General features: G+C 37.7%; 1 protein-coding gene across 1 annotated transcript in view; it reads left to right on the top strand.

Annotated features, from left to right (window-relative positions):
* qless (decaprenyl diphosphate synthase subunit 1 qless) overlaps positions 1 to 21,139 on the top strand; it is a 217,257-nt gene that overhangs the window by 101,025 nt on the left and 95,093 nt on the right. The window contains exon 4 of the mRNA XM_090404571.1: positions 18,328 to 18,466. Within this exon, the coding sequence (XP_090260697.1) occupies positions 18,328 to 18,466 (139 nt within the window). The remainder of the gene's footprint in view (positions 1 to 18,327; positions 18,467 to 21,139) is intronic.

Raw genomic sequence — 21,139 nt, 5'->3', positions numbered from 1 at the left:
AAATGAAAGAGTTTGAGAACAGGAACCAAACCTTGGAGATTCAGTGTCAAGCCATGAACTAAATACTGATTGATTCAGCCAGAGAGGCAATAGTGGTGAGGTTGTCTGTAAGGAAAGAAAAATCATGACTCCATGGTGGTACCAGAAAGTTAAAGAGGCAGTGAAAGAAAGGAAAAAAGCACATCAAAAGTTCCTGGCAAATAAGTCAGCTTGTGCTCTTAGAGAATACAGAGACAAATGTAAGAAAGCTAAACACTGTGTAAAACAAGCTAAACAAAAGTGATGGGAGGACTTTGGTAAGAACATAGAAAATAAATTTCAAGAAGGTGGCAAGATATTCTGGAGGTTGTTGAAGAAGCTCAGAAATGGAGGAAAGAGTGCTGTAAATGGAATTAGAGATGATAATGGTGAAATGAAAACAGGAGAAAAAGATATCATTGAAGTATGGAATAATTACTTCAAAAAATTGCTAAATGAAACAAGCAGTGATGACAGGACAATGGTAAAAAAACAACTGATCAGGCATGTAATCAGGAATACATATCCATACTTGAAGTAGAAAAAGCCATCAAAAGCCTGAAATGTAGAGAGGCAGCAGGAGTAAATGATGTTCGACCAGAAATGCTCAAGTATGAAGGTATAAAAGAAAGTATCTTCAGGATTGGGGTAAGGTGGTACAACACTGGGAAACCCGTTGCAAAGGTGGAGCAAGCTAACATCTTACATAAGCTAACATAACAGATAGGAGTGATGTTAGCTTGCTCCACCTTTGCAACGAGTTGCCCGGTGTTGTACCACCTTACCCCAGTCCTGAAGATACTTTTAGGCAAAAACTTTGTTTGCTCACACTTGGATGAAAGATTAAACTAAATTTATTATAGTCTAACCAAGTGAAAAATAAACTTTCATCATCTTTCTCTAAATCCAGAGTAATTTAATAAAAAGATGGCACACCATTTGGCAACTCCTATGGGTAGAGATGACCTTGCTAATGCTTCTACTTGGTATCTCCACTTGGGCCTGGCTCCCACTGAAGAGACCTCAATAAAGGTCAAAACTAGTCTGGGTAGTGGCCCTTCCCTTAATGCATAACATTATGCATAACTACAAGGATATGTGTTTTGCATTCTGGGAGATACTGAGATAGGAGTGATGTTAGCTTGCTCCACCTTTGCAAAGTGGAGCAAGCTAACATCACTCTTATCTCAGTATCTTCAGGACTGGGGTAAGGTGGCACAACACCAGTTGTGCCACCTTACAACCCAGTCCTGAAGATACTTTCAGGCACAAACTTTGTTTGCTCACACTTGGATAAAGGATTAAACTAAATTTATTTATTATTAGAATAAAAGAGAAATTAGCCAAACCACTAAATTAGCTGTATACAAGAGAGTATTCAAGCCAATTTTAATTTATGGATCTGAGAGCTGGGTCAGAAGTAAAACACTTGACCAAAGACTAGAGACTGCAGATATGAGAGTCCTGAGAAAGATTAGGGGCATGAACAGATGGCATCAATAGCAATATCATATTAAAAACTAGGATATTAGGAAAGAACTTGAGCAAGCTAGTCATTGTCAGCATCAAGAAATGCGTTAGCAGATCTAATCTCAGGTGATATGGTGACTTATTTAGAATGGGAGAGGAAAGATGAGCAAAACAAGTGTTGCCTGCCAGGTTGGCAGGAAAAAGATCAAGAGGAAGACCAAGATATAGGTGGATTGATACAGTAAAAAGTGTCTTAGAAGATAGAAATGCAGGATTTTATAATGTTGGAGTCTTGACAGGTAACAGATTGATTTAGAGGGAAATTGTAGATAGGAAGTTAGTAATGATGTAATTTTTCATGTAGTACTATCATATCCTGTATACCCCTTGAGGATATATCAGGAATTTGATGATGATGTACTCTGCTCATTCTTCATCAGTGACATGTGTTCTGCCATTTTTTGTGCATCTGAATTTATTCACATATGCTTCTGGGGGGGGGTGGGGGGGGGGGGGGGTGGGGGGGGGGGGGGGTGGGGGGGGGGGGGGGTGGGGGGGGGGGGGGGTGGGGGGGGGGGGGGGTGGGGGGGGGGGGGGGTGGGGGGGGGGGGGGGTGGGGGGGGGGGGGGGTGGGGGGGGGGGGGGGTGGGGGGGGGGGGGGGTGGGGGGGGGGGGGGGTGGGGGGGGGGGGGGGTGGGGGGGGGGGGGGGTGGGGGGGGGGGGGGGTGGGGGGGGGGGGGGGTGGGGGGGGGGGGGGGTGGGGGGGGGGGGGGGTGGGGGGGGGGGGGGGTGGGGGGGGGGGGGGGTGGGGGGGGGGGGGGGTGGGGGGGGGGGGGGGTGGGGGGGGGGGGGGGTGGGGGGGGGGGGGGGTGGGGGGGGGGGGGGGTGGGGGGGGGGGGGGGTGGGGGGGGGGGGGGGTGGGGGGGGGGGGGGGTGGGGGGGGGGGGGGGTGGGGGGGGGGGGGGGTGGGGGGGGGGGGGGGTGGGGGGGGGGTTCCCTGTATATTACACATTACATTTCTTTCATTTGCATCCTAAGATGTTTTGAAAATGGTTTGCTGAAAAAAAATTGAGCTTCATTCTGCTGATGAACAGGAGAAGGTGTCCCAATTTTGTACCAGCTGGGAACTGCTTCAAACATGGCAACAGCATTCCTGAAGAAATTTGCAGAGTATGAATAGTTTAAAAGCATTTTATTTTTGTGCATCATGAGAAGTCTTTAATACTTGGGATAAAATGGATAAGCACTCAATTCTTTAATGCTGAAGTAATTAGATATACAAGTATCCCATGGAGGAAGAAGGGGAGTGGGGGTGAGAAAGAGATATTTCATTTTTGGAAGGGAAGCTTGGCGAAGAACAAGTCTGGTCCAGGCCAAACAGATTGTCAGGATCATATTTTTAATTTAAAACAAATAGTTGAGAAATCATAGGAATGTAGCAAGGATCTGTGTTTAAGTTTCGTAGATCTGGAAAAGGCATATAACAGTGCCAAGAGGAAAGATATTCAAAATGCTACAGTTATATAGAGTGTCGGTGGAACATTAGCGATACCTACCTACCTAATAGCATATCGGTCCTTCTCTAGCACACAGCCTGTACTGTAAGAGGCATCAACTCCACCAGATGCCAGAGGATTGCTGGAGGTAATTCCAGCGATTACTGTTGCAGTATTGTCCACAGCTGTGTGTTAGATGTCAGTCATGGATACATTCCTGATGTCTCGCTCTACAGCATCCCAGAGAGATTCGGATTTAAATCTGAGAAACTTAAGGGGGGGGGGGAACTACTGGATGGTCCCAAACTCAGATGAGTGTTCCTTGAGTCATGCCTGGGTGGTTGTGGTGGTGTGGGGCATTGCATTGTCCTGCTGAAATGGACCATCAACTTCAGGATGCACAAAGGCCATGAAAGTATGTAGGTGATCAACCAGCACATTCTGGTAGCTTGCAGCATTTAAGGGCCTCTCCGGACACACTAAAAGATCTAATGTGTCAAATGAGAAGGCTCCTGAAACCATCACAGAGCTGACCTGACATGACTGGGACTATGGTCTCATGCTGTCGATGCCACAGCTGCACTTTCCTGCCAGCTTGGTTTAACTGCTAATGGGATTCATCAGACCATATGACTCTGATCCAATCTGCAGAGGTCCAGATTTGATGGTCCCGACACCAGGCAAGGTGCGATGCTGGATGATGAACTGTCAACGGTACACGATAAGCTTGTTGGCTCCCATAACCTATGGTATGCAGGCTATATTGTACAATTCACTCTCTGACATTGAAACTGGATGTGATTTCTGCTGCCTTTGCCTGATTGGCCAGGACAGTTTGTCAATCCCGGTCATCAATGGCATGTGGTTGGCCACGACTTACTTGCTGGGTGCAGGTAAGTTCCTTGATGATATACTCACAGTAGACCCTTGATATAGTTGCTCTTGACAATCCTAGGGTTCTTACTACTTGGACAATAGAATGACCCATTGTCTTGTGCCAATCAATCATCCAGCCACAATCAAAGTCATTAAGATCACCATATTTACCCATGTACCTAAGTTAGTTTTTGAGTGGTAAGTTCAGCAGTTAGAATTGAAGGAAGTACAGGAAAGTGGTTTGATGTTAAATCAGATGTGAGACAAGGATGCACATTATCTGTTCTCTTATTTATCATTTATATGGGTCACATTATGATGGAAAGTGGTATTAAACATGATATCAAAATTGAATATGTTAATCTGAGCTGTATTTTATGAGATGATGTTATACCCCTAAATAAATCCGTATAAGTCTGCAGGATTCCTTGACTAAAGTGAATAACTGTTGTAATAAATCATCATCAAATTCCTGCCATGTACCCTCAAGGGTTGGGCAGGATATGATAGTACTACATGAAAAATTTACATCATTACTAACTTCCTATCTACAATTTTCCTCCAAATCAGTCTGTTACTTATCAAGACTTCATTATTATCAGATCTTATATTTTTATCGTCTAAGGCACATTATACTGTATCAATCCACCTATATCTTGGTCTTCCTTTGGGTTGTTTTCCTGCCAACCTGGCAGAGAACACTTGTTTTGCTAATCTTTCCTCGCCCATTCTGTTTAAGTGACCATACCACCTGAGATTAGCTCTGCTAACGCATTCCTGGATGCCGATAATGACAAGTTCTTTCCTAATATCCTCGTTTTTAATATGATATTGCCATTGATACCATCTGTTCACTCCTCTAATCTTTCTCAGAACTCTCATATCTGCAGTCTCTAGTCTTTGGTCAAGTGTTTTACTTCTGACCCAGCTCTCAGATCCATAAGTTAAAACTGGTTTGAACACTATCTTGTATACAGCTAATTTAGTGTTCCAACTAATTTCTCTCTTATTCCATATGAATTTATTCAACTGACTTCCTACCATACCAGCTTTGTTGATTCTGTATTCTATTTCCATATTTAATTTACCATCTTCACTAAAAATCGTGCCTAAGTAGCTGAAATGTTTTACTTGTTCCACAGGTTCCCCATTCACAACACAGTTGATATTTTCAACAATTCTACCTATTTTCATTGTCTTTGTCTTTTTAATGCTGACCTTCATACCATATCTATTACAACAGTTATTCAATTTATTCAGGGAATCGTGCAAACTTGTAGCGGATTTATTCAGAAGTATAACACCGTCCGCATAAAGCAAAGAGCTGACATTAACATCTCGAATTCTGATATCATATTCAATACCACTTTCCTTCATAATGTGATCCATATAGATAATGAATAACAGAGGGGATAATGTACATCCTTGTCTCACATCAGATTTAACATTAAACCATCTTCCTGTACATCCTTCAATTCTAACTGCCTACTTACAACTCAAATACAGACTAAGTAGTGCTTGATATAATGCCCCATTGACACCATATAACTGTAGTGTATTGAATAGCTTCTCTCTTGGCACCTTGTCATATGCCTTTTCCAGATCGACAAAACTTAAATACAGATCTCGGTTATATTCACATGCTTTCTCGACTATTTGTCGTAAAGTGAAGATCTGATCCTGACAGCCTCTATTTGGCCTGAATCCAGCTTGTTCTTCACCAAACTTTTCTTCCACAATTCTTCTCAACTGTTTCTCAAGTATACTTGCATAGATCTTGCTAGGAACACTCAGTAGGGAAATACCTCTGTAATTCTCACATTCAATTTTATTTCCCTTTTTATATATGGGTACCATGAGAGCTCTACTCCAATCATTGGGAATTCGTCTCTCTGTCCAGGCTTTCTAAACTATGCAGTGCAGCCACTGTAAGACTTTTATACTACCATACTTTAGCATTTCTGGTCTAATATCATCTACTCCTGCTGCCTTTCAACATTTCAAGCCTTTGATGGCTTTTTCTACTTCAAGTATGGATATGTATTCCTGACTGTATGCCTGTCGAGTGTTTTTTTTTTACCACTTTTTCGAAGTAATTACTCCATACTTCAAGGATATCTTTTTTCTCCTGTTTTCATATCACCTTTATCATCTCTAACTCCTTTTACAGCACTCTTTCCTCCATTTCTAAGCTTCTTCAACAACCTCCAGAATATCTTACCACCTTCTTGAAATTTATTTTCTATGTTCTTGCCAAAGTCCTCCCATGACTTTTGTTTTGGCTAGTTTTACACAATGTTTCGCTTTCTTACATTTGTCTCTGTATTCTCTAAGAGCAAAAGCTGACTTTTTTGCCAGGAACTTTTGATATGATTTCTTCTTTTCCTTCACTGCCTCTTTAACTTCCTTTGTACCACCATGGAGTCCTGATTTTTCTATCCTTGCAGACAACCTCCTCACATGCCTCTCTGGCTGAATCAATCAGGGTTTTCTTCAAGGCTTGTCATTGAATCTCCAAGGTTTGATTCCTGTTCTCAAACTCTTTCATTTTTTCTTCAATAATCTTTGTGTATGTTATTCTACAGTTCGCATCTGAGAGCTGCTCCACTTTTATTAGCTTTAAAACTTTCTTACATGTTATTCTTTTCAGTATGAAATTCAATTTTATTCCGCTCAAGACTAAATAGTGATCACTTCCAATTTCAAATCCTCTGTACACTCTGGTGTCCTGCACCAGGGAGAAAAAATCACTGTCAACAATAACATAATCAATGAGACTTTTCTTATTCCTTGCCTCTTCTCTCCATGTGAATTTGTGCACATTTTTATGTTGGAACATGGTGTTAGTAATAACCAGTCCATGTCCTGAGCAGAAATCCTATAGATATTTGCCATGATTATTAGCTTTGCTCTATTCTCCAAATTTTCCCAAAATATTTTTGTACGTCTGGCAATCATTTCCTACTCTGCTATTTAGATCCCCAACAAGGACCAACTTTTCCTTTTTTCATTGTGTCAGTTGCTTTTTCTAAAGCCTCAAAAAATTCCTCCACTTCTAATTTAGTAGAACTTTCTGTGGGACCATAGGCACAAACAAGTCTCATTGTCCAGTTCTGCCATTCTCATATTTGCCCACATTACTCTACTTGAGACTGCCTGCTATTCAAGAAGATTAGCCTCGTATTTTGTGTTGAATACTATGGCTACTCCTTCTTTTCCTTGATTGTCATTGCCTGAATACAACATTTTGTATTTATTGCTCAGAAAGATCTCACCAGTTTTTGTCTTTTTTGTTTTAGTCTCCCCTATTATGTTGATCTGGTACTTATCTAATTCCTCAGCTAGCTCCATTTCTTTGCATCTCAGGCTTCTTATGTTGATAGTACCAATCTTTAACCTTGGTGATGATGAGTTGGAGTGTGTTTTCAGATTTGTTCCAGTAACTGGCTTTTTGCTGTTCACCCTGGTTCCTTGGCGAAAACAACAGGGACCTTGTTTAACTGGGCGACGCCCCAGCAGGCATGAAATTTTGTCATATTGTACCATCATTTTTTATTTTGGTTTAGCCAAAAAGAATACAATTTGGTCGGCTAAATCCCAAATCGGCAGCCCATCCTCGTTCGTTCAGTATCCAGGTAGATACCCAACAGGGTGCACCACGAGAAGTTGAGGATTGGACATTAGGGGTTTTTCATCCTGTAAGCAGGCAAACTGGCCCTGTTAACACACGCGTATCTACAGCCATAAATACTTAACCCCCTATCCCTATTGGGCTGAACTCGTCCCAATAGGGATAGGGGGGGAAGGGAGGGAACTCGATACGAATAAATAAATAAACAGAATGGGAGAGGGAAGATTGGCAAAACAAGTTGCCAGGCTGTGCAAGAAAAAAAAAAACCTGTAAGACCAAGGTCTAGGTGGATTGATCTAGTAAGAAATGTCTTAGAAGACATAAATATAAGATCTGATAATGTTGAAGTCTTCCCAGATAATTGATTAATTTTGTGGAAAATTGTTGATAAGAATTTAGTAATCATGTAACTTTTCATGTAGTACTATCGTAAAATCATACACCCCACCCCACCTCGACAGTACATGTCAGGAATCTGATGATGTTTTTGCTAAGATTAAATTTAACATGGTTACAATTCCTTTCTCCTCAACTGTTTACTATCTATGCTGAGGACATCATACATGTAACATTGGATGAGCTTAACACAGGAATTAGGATAGGTGGCAGATTTTTCAATAATCTGAGGCATGCTGCTGATACAGTACTCCTTTGTAATGCCTAGGAAAAACCAGGATGAATTCTTGACAAAGTTAATTAGATTAAGAACATCAACTCATTCTTAGCAAGACAAAGATTATGGTTCTCAGTGATCAAGAATGCAAAATGATGATACAACATGACCGTGATGAGTCTTTGGATTCCTTGGAGGTGTCACGAATAATAATAATGACAAAATTTCATGCCAGCTGGGACACTGTTTGGTTAAACAAAGCCCCTGCTGTTTTTGTCCAGGAACCAGGATGAACAGCAACATATCAGCTACTGGAACAAATTCCAACTGAAGATCAATTCAAGATTGGCACCATCAACATAAGAAGCATCAATGGAAAAGAAATGGATGAGTACCAGATCAACATGATAGGTGTTACCAAAACAGAGAAGACAAAAACAGGCGAGATCTTTCTAGGCAACAAATATAAGATAAGGTAAAAAGAAGTTGCTATAGTACTCAACACCAAATATGAGGATAATCTTGAATGGCAAGCAGTATCAAGTAGAGTGATGTGGGCAGATATCAGAATGGGAACAATGAGCTTACTTGTGCCAATGGTCACGCAGAATGTTCTGCTAAGGAAGAAGTGGAGGAATTGTTCAAGGCATTTTGAGTATAATAAATTTAGTTTAATCCTTTATCCAAGTGTCAGCAAACAAAGTTTGCGCCTGAAAGTATCTTCAGGACTAGGGTAAGGTGGTACAACACCAGGGCAACTCGTTGCAAAGGTGGAGCAAGATACCAACACTCCTGTCTCAGTATCTCCTATAATGCAAAACACATCTCCTTGCGGATATGTCTAATGTTATGCATTGAGGGAAGGACCACTACCCAGACTAGTTTCGACCTTTATTGAGGTCTCTTCAGTGGGAGCCAGGCCCAAGCTGAGATACCAGGCAGAAGCATTCGCAGGTTATCTCTACCTATAGGAGTTCCGAAATGGTGTGCCACCCTTTTTTAATAAATTAGTCTGGATTTAGAGAAAGATGTTGAAAGTTTATTTTTCACTTGGTTAGAGTAGAGTTGGTTAGAGTTTCACCTGGCTCCCACTGAAGAGACCTCAATAAAGGTCGAAACTAGTCTGGGTAGTGGCCCTTCCCTGAATGCATAACATTAGACATATCCGCAAGGAGATGTGTTTTTGCATTATAGGAGATACTGAGACAGGAGTGTTGGTAGCTTGCTCCACCTTTGCAATGAGTTGCCTGGTGTTGTACCACCTTACCCCAGTCCTGAAGATACTTTCAGGCTCAAACTTTGTTTGCTGACACTTGGATAAAGGATTAAACTAAATTTATTATACTCTAACCAAGTGAAAAATAAACTTTCATCATCAAGGCATTTTGAGAAAGCAGCTGAAATAAAGAAAAAAGTTGGTTCTTGTTGGAGATCTAAACAGCAGAGTCGGAAATGATTACCAGATATGTGAAAATGTTTTAGGAAAATTTGGAGAAAAGAGCAGAGCTAATAATAATTGACAGTACTTGCTGGATTTTTGTTCATGACATGAACCAGTTATTACTGACACCAAGTTACAACATAGAGATGGGCACAAATTCACATGGAGAGGAGATACAAGAAATAAGAAAGTCTCATTTACTATGTTATTGTTGATGGTGATGTTTTCCCCACTGGTTCAGGACACAAGAGTATTCAAAGTATATGAAATTAGAAGTGATCACCATTTAGTTAGTTAATCAGGATAAAATTGAATTTCATATTGAAAAGAAGGGTTTTTAAAAATATTGAAAAAAAAGTTTTTAAAATTCTAGTTCACCTCTGAAAGCTGTACAAACTTTTTTCAAAGTTTGAACAGCTTTCAGAGGTGAACTAGAATCAAATATATAGAAATGATATTCAAGAAAACATGAAAGAGTTGGAAAACAAGAACCAAACCTTGGAGATTCATCAGCAAACCCTGAAGAAAAACATTGATTTAGCCAGGAAGGCATAGGGTGAGGTGGTCTGGAAGGATAGAAAGTTTGGAACTCAGGAAGTTAGAGGGAGTCAAAGAGAAGAAAGCATGTCAAAAGTTCCTGGCAAGTAAGTCAACTAGTTCTCTTAGAGAATACAGAGAAATGCAAGAAAGTGAAGCACTGTATAAAACTAGCTAAAGTCTCATGGGAATACTTTGATAAGAACATAGAAGATAAATATTAGGAAGGTGGTAAAATATTCTAGAGGCTATTGTGAAAGCTTAAAATGGAGGAAAGAGTACTGTAAAAGGAATCAGAGATGATAAAAGTGACATGAAAACTGAAGATAAAGATATTCTAGATGTCTAGAGTAATTACTTTGAAATCTCACTAAATGAAACAAGCAGTGGCAGCATAGTGGTGGAAAACACTCAGTAGGAATGCAATCAAGAATACATATCAATACTTGAAGTAGAAAAAGTAATCAAAAACCTGAAATAGGGAAAGGCAGCTGGAGTAGATGATATTTGACCAGAAATACTCAAATATGAAGGCATAAAAGGTTTACTGTGGCTATAATGCATAATTCAGAAGGCCTAGTCAGAGAGTTGAATTCCAGATGATGAGTAGAGCTCTCATAGTACTCATTTGTAAAAAAGGAAAATAAAAGAATTTGAGAATTAGAGGGTTTCCCTACTGAGTGTTCCTTGTAAGATTTATGCAAGCATAAATCAGCTAGAGAAAATGGCTAAGAAACATTGTAGAAGAGAAGCTTGTTGAAGAATGAGCGAGATTCAAGAATAGAAGTTATCGGGTTCAAATTGCACTTTAAAAGAAATGGTGGTGAGGTCATGGGAATATAACTAGGATCTGTATTTAAGTTTTGTAGATCTGGTAAAGGCATGTGACAAGATGCCAAGAGAAAAGCTGTTCAAAATGCTATAGCTATATAGCATTTTGAACAACTTTTCTCTTGGCACCTTTATTACTCAATTTATATTTGAGTTGCAAGTCAGCAATTAGAATTGAAGGAGTTATAGGAATATAGTTTTATGTTAAATCTGGTGTGAGACAAGGGTGTACACTATCTTCACTGTTATTCATCATCTATATGGATCACGTTATATGGTGTAAAACTTAATATCAAAATTGGATGTGTTAATTTCATTATAAGTGGAGGTTTCTGTGGTTTAGAAGTTCATAAGGCATATTCTGGTAATTGGACCACATTTTTTTTTTATATTAAGCTAAAAGCACAAAGAAATAAATATTTCCAGCACAGAGAAATGAAGAATTGGAAAATTTAACACAGATCCTCAAAAAAAAAAAAGGGTTATGAACCCAAGGCTATCAAAAAAAATCCTCCACACACCTCCTACAAGGCATCCCAGAGAAACAAGATTTCAAAATCACCATCACGCTTCCATATATCAAGAATGCTACAGACAAGATGGCTAAATTACTAAACAAACATAACATCAAAGTAGCCTTTCTGCCGCTGGAAAAAATTTCAAGATTTCTATATCCCCCGAAACCTCTACATCATCCTTTAAAAAAACCAGGTGTTTATAAAATTTATTGTTCTTGCGGCATCTGCTACGTAGGACAGACAGGAAGATATGGGGAAATACGCATGAATGAACACCAAAAGGATGTACAAAATAGAAGAGAACACAAATCAGGTCTAGCTTTCCATACCACTTCTGCCGGCCCAATGTACTCTGCCAGAAAACAAACGTGTCTTATATAGGAAAAAACTGTTACATAAGGAAATTTAAAGGAGCTGCAAACATGCTTAGAATTCCAACACAATGCAATAAAAACCAAGGCTTAATTCTACACCACGTTTGTTCAGCTTTGATAAAAAAAAAAAAATATACCTCAGTCAGACCTCGGACATTATGATCGTGAACAACAGAACGTGGCATCATCCAGCATTGTTTAAACTTAGCACTGCTTTGAATCTGCATTCTGATTTTTTAATTTTATAAACAGTCAGATGGCTACAACTGTATAGTATAAACTATTAATTTCTTTTTTGTTGTTTTAACTTTCAGTAACCTTTTATCCCTGAAGATGTAAGTCAAATGACTTACGAAACTTGTCGGGTTTTATTTCTTTGTGCTTTTAGCTTAATATTAAAAAAATGTGGTTCAATTACCGGAATATGCCTTATGTTAATTTCAGCTCTTTACTTTATGCAGAGAATGTTATACTTCTAAATAAATCTAGTACAAGTTTTCAGGATTCCATGACTAAATTGAATAACTGCTATAATAAATTTGGTATGAAAATCAGAATAAGAAGGTCAAGGCAATGAAAATTGGCTTGACCTTCTGAATTCAGAATGGAGAACCTATAGAAAAAGTAATACATTTCAGTTATTTAGGCATAATTTTTAGTGAAGAAAGCAAATTAAATATGGAAATAGACCACAGAATTAGGAAAAAGACCCAGAGGAAGACCAAGATCTAGCCGATTGATACAGTAAAAAATACCTTAGAAGAGCGAAATATAAAATCTGATTATACTTACTCTCAATAAATTATAGATTAACTTAGAGGAAGAATGTTGATAGGGGGTTAGTAATAATGTAACTTTTTCATGTATAAGGGGTTTCTGAAAAGTAAGGTAACACATTTTTTTCTTAATGGTAAAAGGGAATGAGATATAAAAATGGGGACAGATTAATCCATTAATATTGTTCAAAAAGTCTTCCATTGCAGTGATGCTCTGCTGTTGCCTCACAGTTAATTCCAATTGCAAGATGGCAGCTACTGTGCTTGTGTTTTCCAAAGCGGATGTCTGTGAAGTTTTTTGCAAGCAAAAGGGTTTCACTAAGTGACATTCTCTATGAACTGGTTTCTGTGTATGGCAAAAAGATTATATAAAAGTAGCAAGCGTGTTTTTGGTACATTGAATTTAAAGCAACTTATGGTGACATTGAAGATCGACATTGGACAGGCAAGCCTTGATAGATCAAGAATGAAGACAACATTTCGTGCATGAAGGGCATTTCTTGAAGACTGGCAAGTGAAATTGCACAAGTGGTGAACTTGAGTAAATCCACTGTTTATGAAATTGTTCACAATGTTCTTGGCTTTCGAAAGGTATGCTCCCACTGGGTGCCCCAACAATTATCAGAGGAACACAAGGCAATATGCATGGGAATGTGCATAAATAATTTGTTGCGATACAGCAATAAAGGCATGGATTTTCTCATTCGCCTAGTTAGAGGAGGGTTCATCACTTTACCCTGGAGAGCAAACAAGACTCATTGACCTGGAAACATTCACAATCTCCTGTGTGCGAAAATTCAAAACTGTTCTCACTGTCTGAAAAGTCATGGCCACAGTGTTCTGGGATCACCAAAGCATTCTCTTGCCAAAGGGAGGAACAATCATTGCAGAACTTTACTGTGCAATGTTGGACAAACTGAAAGCCAACATTTGATGCAGGCAACCAGGACTCCTGACAAGTGGTGTGATTTTGGTTCATGACAATGCTACTCCACATTCTGTGCACACCACTCATGAGTGGCTGCGCTGTAATCACTGGGAAACTCCACATCTCCCGTACAGGCCAGACTTAATACTTTCTGGCTTCCATTTTTTTGCTTTCCGCCCCCCTCTCAAAAACACCTTTGAGGAAGTTCATCATGTGGTGTGATGTTGGTTACTGGACATTAACATGGACTTCTTCAGTACTGGTAGTATCGATAAACTGATCTGTCAGTCGTACAAGTGCATCAATAAATTTTGGAGACTTTGTGGTGAAGTAGTGTATTATTTAAATTAAGGGGATATTAAATCCCACATTATTTCAAAGCAGAATAAGAAACTCAAAGATAGAAATCTAATCTAAGAGTATCATGCCGAATATAGAAACTATATAAAGTTCGGCGAGTCCAAGCGTAAGCCAACACCTGGTAGTGCAATGCCAGGGCAACTCGTTGCAAAGGTTGAGCAAGCTCCGATCATTGTTCTTAGTATTTACCCATAATGTAAAACAACATCTCCTAGGAGATGTATTACTGTTCTACATTATGAGAGACGGTCACTACCCAGATCAGTTTCGACCTCTTTTGAGATCTCATCAGTGAGTAGGTAGACCTGAATAATACTAAGATGGTAGTGTACAGAACTTACATATACTCTGCTATACGAATTGCCAAGAAGGTGTACCAATAAATTATTTAAAATAAAGAGCCGCTTCAATTTGGCGGCGTAAAAATTATTTAAAAAGGGAATATAAAGGCTTATACTTGGACTCGCCGAACATTATATAGTTTCTATATTTGGCATGATAATCTTAGAATAGATTTCTATCTTTGAGTTTCTTATTTGGCTTTGAAATAATGTGGGATTTAATATCCCCTTAATTTAAATAATTTTTACTTCACCAAATTGGAGCCTCTTGGCTCTTTATTTTAAATAAATGAAGTAGTGTATGTTCACTTATTTCTTGATGTATAATTTCAACTTCCTATTATTAACATCCTCGAGAAAAAAAAATTGTTTCCTTACTTTAGAATATTATGATAGTACTAGGAAGGGTTTCCTCTCATAATATTCTATACAACTTTTGAGTGTATGTATCAGTAATTTGATGATGAAATTTTAACATCTGCTTAAAATTACTCTTAAGTTGAAAAATCAGTTATTTTAAAATATGAACATCAATGAAGTTATTATAATACTTCAAAATGTCTGCTTTTTACTTGGACTCAGTAATGCACAATGAAACACTGAATGTTATTGTGTCCATGTTATTGAACTGCTTTCATTGTCAGTTCGTTGACACTGGGGAATAATATCAACATGCTCGTGTACAATGGTCTTGCAATAACTAGATTGTGATACATGTATTGCATGTTTGGCACACAGACACAGGAACGAGATTGTGTGACCTTGAAGAAGTGAAAATGCTTGGCTTGTGGGGCTAGCATCAAAACTGTGTATTCTCATAGACCGTAGGTGCTCTGTACAAGCCAACTACGAGTATACTCGTAGGACGCTTACCTCTGGTAACGAGATTATCGTACTGACCCTGAAGAAGTGAAATCCCTCGGCTTAGGGGAACAGACCATGCCGAAGTAGCGTGGCAGCGAAGGTGTTAATTAATCCACCATCGGACCGCAGAAAAATAGTGATAGCAGCAAAGTGAAAAGAAAAGTTGTTAGAACCACCACGATAGAGATGAAAAAAGAAATCATATCCAAACATGAAAATAGCATTCTTGTCTCAGATCTTGTTATGCAGTTTGGTATGGCAAAATCAACGATCTGTACAATACAAAAATAAAGAGGCAATCAGTTTTCATCTATATTTTATCTATTTATTGTGTTTATTCTTTTTATGTAAAATTTTATACATTTTCATTGTTTTTGATACGATTTTATGCATGAAGTACTGTTGTAAAGGTTTAAATAAACAATCATCTGGGGTTTGGGAACAGATTAATCCAGTTTACATTAATTCTTATGGGAAAATGGTTTCCATTTTTGAACAATTTGGTTTCCAAACAGCCTTCAGGAACGAATTAAGTTCGACAACCGAGGTTCCACTATAGTACTATGTAGGCTAAGGGTTAAATAATCCAAAAATAACTGAACTCATTCAAGCCTCTTGAGGTCTCCAGTAAGCAGGATGGTGGTCTTGCACTGGTGATGAAATTCCTATATTACCTGTGGATGTTCATGCAACACCCAAGCACATGGGGGGATTTGAATCCATATCACGTTGTTGGAGTATGCATCCAATACACTAACTACTTAGCCAACAGGCTACATGTTCTATTTCTATAACAGATATATAAAAACAGCACAGGTACATAGATTATTTTTTATGCTGAGCATTCCACCAATTCATTCATGTTCATGCCATGCCTAGAAATCATCCAATTATATAGGCTGTGGTCAAATGAATTTGTTCTTACCTATCATTTATAGCTATAAATAGATTTATAGACAAATAAATATTAAGGCCTATGTACTCGTTTGAGCTCTTTAATAGGCTTGATGAAATTGAATGCAGCACAGGAACATCATCTGGGATACAGTATAAAAATTGTAAAAACATAGGTTCATCTTCCACTTAATGTACATATGTTAAGTGGAAGATGTTGAAATAGAAGACTAATCTAGATTTGGGAAACTAATCTAAGAATTAGTTTCCCAAATCTTGGGAGAATTTAACATAATGATATTTATTTAGATTAGGTTATCTCTTTAAAAAAATTGTTGCTGTTATCTAAAAGTCCTTTACTTGCTGCAAGTAGTTTTTTCTATTTAATTTTGTGCAAGGTATCTAAGACAGTATCCACTGCCACAATTATCTAAGATAATTGTGGCAGTAGAATATTTCTTTTGTTCTCCAAAGTGGATGTTAGCTGATATCCCTTTTTGTCCATAATATAGATCTGTAGGAGAGTGAGAATGGCTGCCAGTTTCAAATGAGGTTTTAAAGTTCTGGCTATTTTTTTTCTGCTACCCTGGATATAAGGAATAGTTAATAGCATTGCTATTATCTGTACATTGAGAGGGATGTGAGGTGGTAAGAACAACAACTATTTTGTTTATCTTTTTGGAATTGTAGTCATTGACCAGGAAAGTGACAAAGTAAAGTTCAGATGCGAGGGAATTTCTTTTTCTGTTATATTTTAGTTTCAGAGAATGCAGAATTGGCTATAGAAGATATTTCTTTTAAGCTGCAAAACTTGACTTAGACTGTTAGCTATGTCATGTCAAGTCAGATATTGTTGAAAATATTTGGAGGCAAGTTGTAGACACCTGTGCTCTGCAGTCCATATGAGAATTGTAATAATTATTATTCCCTATATCCAGGGCACCTCAGAACAAATAGCCAGAACTTTAAAGAAATATCTCTGCACTGCTTACAAACCTCATTTGATACTGGTCTGCTCTTCTAAATATTCATCTCCCCCCCCCTCTCTATTTCATGAGTTTATAAGGTTCCTTGTACTTACAACTGATCATGTTACAGACAAACTGGAAGATCTGTCAACATCTGCTGCCAAATTATGGTTATTCGGGTCTAGCCATTAATGCCTTGCACCAAATCAAATAGAGGAGAAGGGAACTATTATGCTTCATGGTAGTATGTGCAGTTTTTTTTTTAAAGACTCAGCAGCAAATTAAAAAGAAAAACTAATCTAATCTAAATAAATATGATTTTGTTAAGCTTTCCAAAATCTTAAGAACATTAAGGATAGAAATCACACTGAAAATTCTAAAACTTTTGCTGATAGTATTTATTTATTTATTCATATGGCATGAATATCAAAACATGTAGTACAATACACTTTAATAACATATAAAATTAAAAGTCAAAAGTCATCTTAAAAACCAATAAAATTAAAAAGTTACATACAAATTGATCAGATAGTTCATAGCTTCGGGTGTAGCACTTAAAAAGTCCAATTTGTCTCCTGAATATGCTCTGAGATAACACTTAGTCACAATATGGTTCACAGTTTGTCTCTGAGCTCCACAATCACAATGCGGGGATGGTCATTTACCCCATTTAAAAAGCATGTCCGCATATACACCATGACCAGTTCGTATTCTATTAAGCAGAGTCCAGGATGTTCGTGGGAGGTGTGAACAAGCATCAAAACTTTCTTGTAATTCATTGAGAGAAAATTTTGTGATGTCATCTGTATGGCTCTCCCACTGTTCTTGCCACTTTTGCTTCAAGTCAAAGTTAGAATGTAGTAGTAGTTGGGCTAATTGTAGTGGTGGATGTCTTGATCTCAGTCGTCTTACACTTAAGTCTGGGAGATCTAAATGTATTGGTAGGGCTGTGTTCTCCAAGATTTTCTTATGCTCATGTAAGAGAGCCTTAGTCCTGCACAGATTCGGTGGCACAATGTTACTAAGAGCTGGAAGCCAGTGTGTGGGCGTTGATTTAATTGTGCCAGAAATCAGTCTCATTGTATTATTTAGTTGGCTATCAACAAGTTTAACATGTGTGCTATTTAGCCACACTGGTGAGCAATATTCGGCAACAGAGAAAACTAGACCAAGAGCAGTAATCCACAGATTATCGGCTGTTGCTCCCCATGTCGTGCCTATTAGTTTTTGTATTATGTTGTTATGGGTTCTTAACTTAGCAGAAATGTTTGTTAGGTGTTGCTTATAAGAGAGTGTGCTGATAGTAAAATTTGTATTTTGATTTATTTACAAGGGAGTCAAAAATAAGGTGAATAAAAACAATCTTTCTTTCTTTCTTTTTTTTTTTCAAGGTTATTAGATTCACAGTTCAAAATAGCTATGATTGCAGAAATGCTACACACAGCAAGTTTAGTCCATGATGATGTCATTGATACATCTGATACTCGTAGGGGGAAACCTAGTGTAAATATTATTTGGGGACAGAAAAAGGTAAAGTATTCTTTATTTTTGTAGGAGTTCATTACAGGAAATACCTCCTCATATTTGACCATTCAGTATGTTTGTCAACATATTTTTATAAACTCTTTCTTACTTTGATATAAAAACAATACTGAAATTTTTTATGTGCATGTGTAAATCAGGTAACCAAAAAAGTTCGTGCGGTTTTTCATAACAAAAATTAAACAACTGCAAAAATTTTCATAAAATGTTTTATTCATAAAAAATAAGTACCTTCACTGTCTACAACTCTTTCCCAACAAGATACAAATTTGTAAATTCCACTTTTATAAAACATTTTATCTTTAGAAATAATAAACCTAGCAATCTCCACTTCAATCTCTGTTTTATTGCGGAACTGTCTATTTTGCACATGATTGTCTAGTGCCATAAAAAGGTGATAATCTCTTGGAGAAATGCCAGGAGAATGTACAAATATTCTCATGGGTAAGTTTTGCATTGTCCTGTAAGAATATTACTTTCTTCCAATTAACTAGTCCTGGCTGTTTCTGAAGTAACGCATCCTGCATATGCTAGAGTTGCATTGAGTAGATCTCGGCCGTAATTGATTAGCCTGCAGCAAGAAACTCGTAGTGGACAATATACCGGCTCCAGTCCACCACACATAAAGCATAGACTGGGTGATGAAGCAGTGCCTTTGAAGTCTCTTATACTGGATCATTTAGTGACAACTGATGATAAGTTTGCTTCCTGTTAAAGTACAAGATCCATTTTTCATCACAAGTGAGCAAGTAATCCAAAAAAGGCTCATTTTTATGATGTGAAATAGTGAAGAACAAATTGATAGCCTTTGAAGTTTATTGTCATCTGATAATGCATGTGGGACCCATTTGCTTAGCTTCCATGATTTTCCCAGCTGATGCAAGTGTAAACGAATTGTTTCGCCACTCACATTAAATATTTGTGAAAGTTCTTGACCTGTTAATGTAGAATTATTTTCAATGGTGGCACATAATTCTTCATTATCAATAATGCAGGATCTTCCTGAACGTAGTGCATCTTCGAGCGATTCATTACCAAAATTTTTTTTACATAATTTCTGCACAGTACACTCTGCTACCACATCTTTTCCAAATGTCGCACATATCTTACGGGACACTTCTTGAAGCCTTTGAACAGAGTTTAAATTCGTAATCAAACAAGCCCAAATTACACGAGCTTCAACTGAAGTTTTAAATGGGTTCAAATTCACAGAAAAAGAGTACACACCAAGTTAAAGTACACCGATTGACTGATGTGTATCTGTGCCTTAAGACACACAAAAAATTGCACTCTGCTAACCACTAAGTAAAACAAATCGCTGCAGCAAAATAGACTGAAAACTGCAGGAACTTTTTTGGGTTCCTGATACGTACAAAGATTAATGCATATCACTTATAAATATGATTTCCTTTATTGTTGTTGTTGTCTATATAGTCGAGGAAAGTTTTCTTGCTTGGTTCCAAGATTCTTGTTTTAATCTTAAATATCCAAGCATAAGCATCATTTGTCAAGTAACTTTGCAACTAGTCTACTTGTATATATAGGCTGTTTGCTTGCATTAGTTGCCTAGGTATTCCATAAGACAGAATAATTATGAAAAGGATCACTGTCTAAACTAGATTTGACATTTATTTTTCTGTCTCATTAGTAGGAACAATACCTAATAAGTACCAAAATAACTGATAACTGTTCTGATTGCATGGATTGATTTTTAACTTCTTAAGGTGGGGGGGTCCCCAACTGGGGGAATATTTCCCCTCAGGGAAAAATTTCAGGAGGGAATTGGGACCATAGTGGGGGATGGATTGTGGCATGAATTTTAAATACTGTATGCTTTACAAATAAAATTTTCTTAATAGTTTATCCTTATATTTAAAACTTTTAATCAATGGCTATTGTTAATGAAGTCATTAAACAGAAACATAAAAATAACAGAAAAGAAAGCTTCACTTCGGCGATGCAAAATTATTCAAATTAAGTGGATATTGAATCCAACATTATATCAAAGCCAAATAGAGAAACTACAAGAGTTTTGTGCCAAATATAGAAACTATAAAAGTTTTGAAAGAATAAAAGAAGATCAATATTATATTGATTATAACAAACCTCTGAAGTCTGGTCTGGCGCAGCACAGTATTGACTCTACTCAGTGTCCAGTGGGATAAAGCAGTTCTCCTCCATAGATGCAGATTCAAATATGAACGCTTATTCAAAGAGAGTTGTGAAACTATCTTACACCGACCGAATTTAAATAGAAATGACTGTATGTTTCTCTCAAAGATCTGGGAGACTTTTATCTTATGTGAAAAACCATTTATCTTAATAGATTAAATTTGTTATTTCTATTATTTCCTAGCATGCGGTAATAATTGTATTTTAATAGGTGATCCATCAAACGTTTGCCTGTATTCCGTTCCTATTACTGTTACAGACACTGAAGATGTACTATTATTTTTAACAGATATTTACGAAATATCTGTCTTTTTACTAATAAGATTTCACTGTGGTTTTTACATGTTACTTTATTATTTAAGAATCAAAATTTTTTTTTTTTACATAATTTCTGCACAGTACATTCTGCTACCACATCTTTTCCAAATGTCACACATATCTTACGGGACACTTCTTGAAGACTTTGAACAGAGTTTAAATTTGTAAACA

This window comes from Typopeltis vanoorti, chromosome 15 (genome assembly GCF_054136105.1).
Source record: "Typopeltis vanoorti isolate ZY-2024b chromosome 15, IOZ_Tvanoo_1.0, whole genome shotgun sequence".
NCBI classification, from domain to species: Eukaryota; Metazoa; Arthropoda; class Arachnida; order Uropygi; family Thelyphonidae; genus Typopeltis; species Typopeltis vanoorti.
Note: the sequence above shows the minus strand (reverse complement) of the source record. Positions and strands in the feature narration are given on the sequence as shown.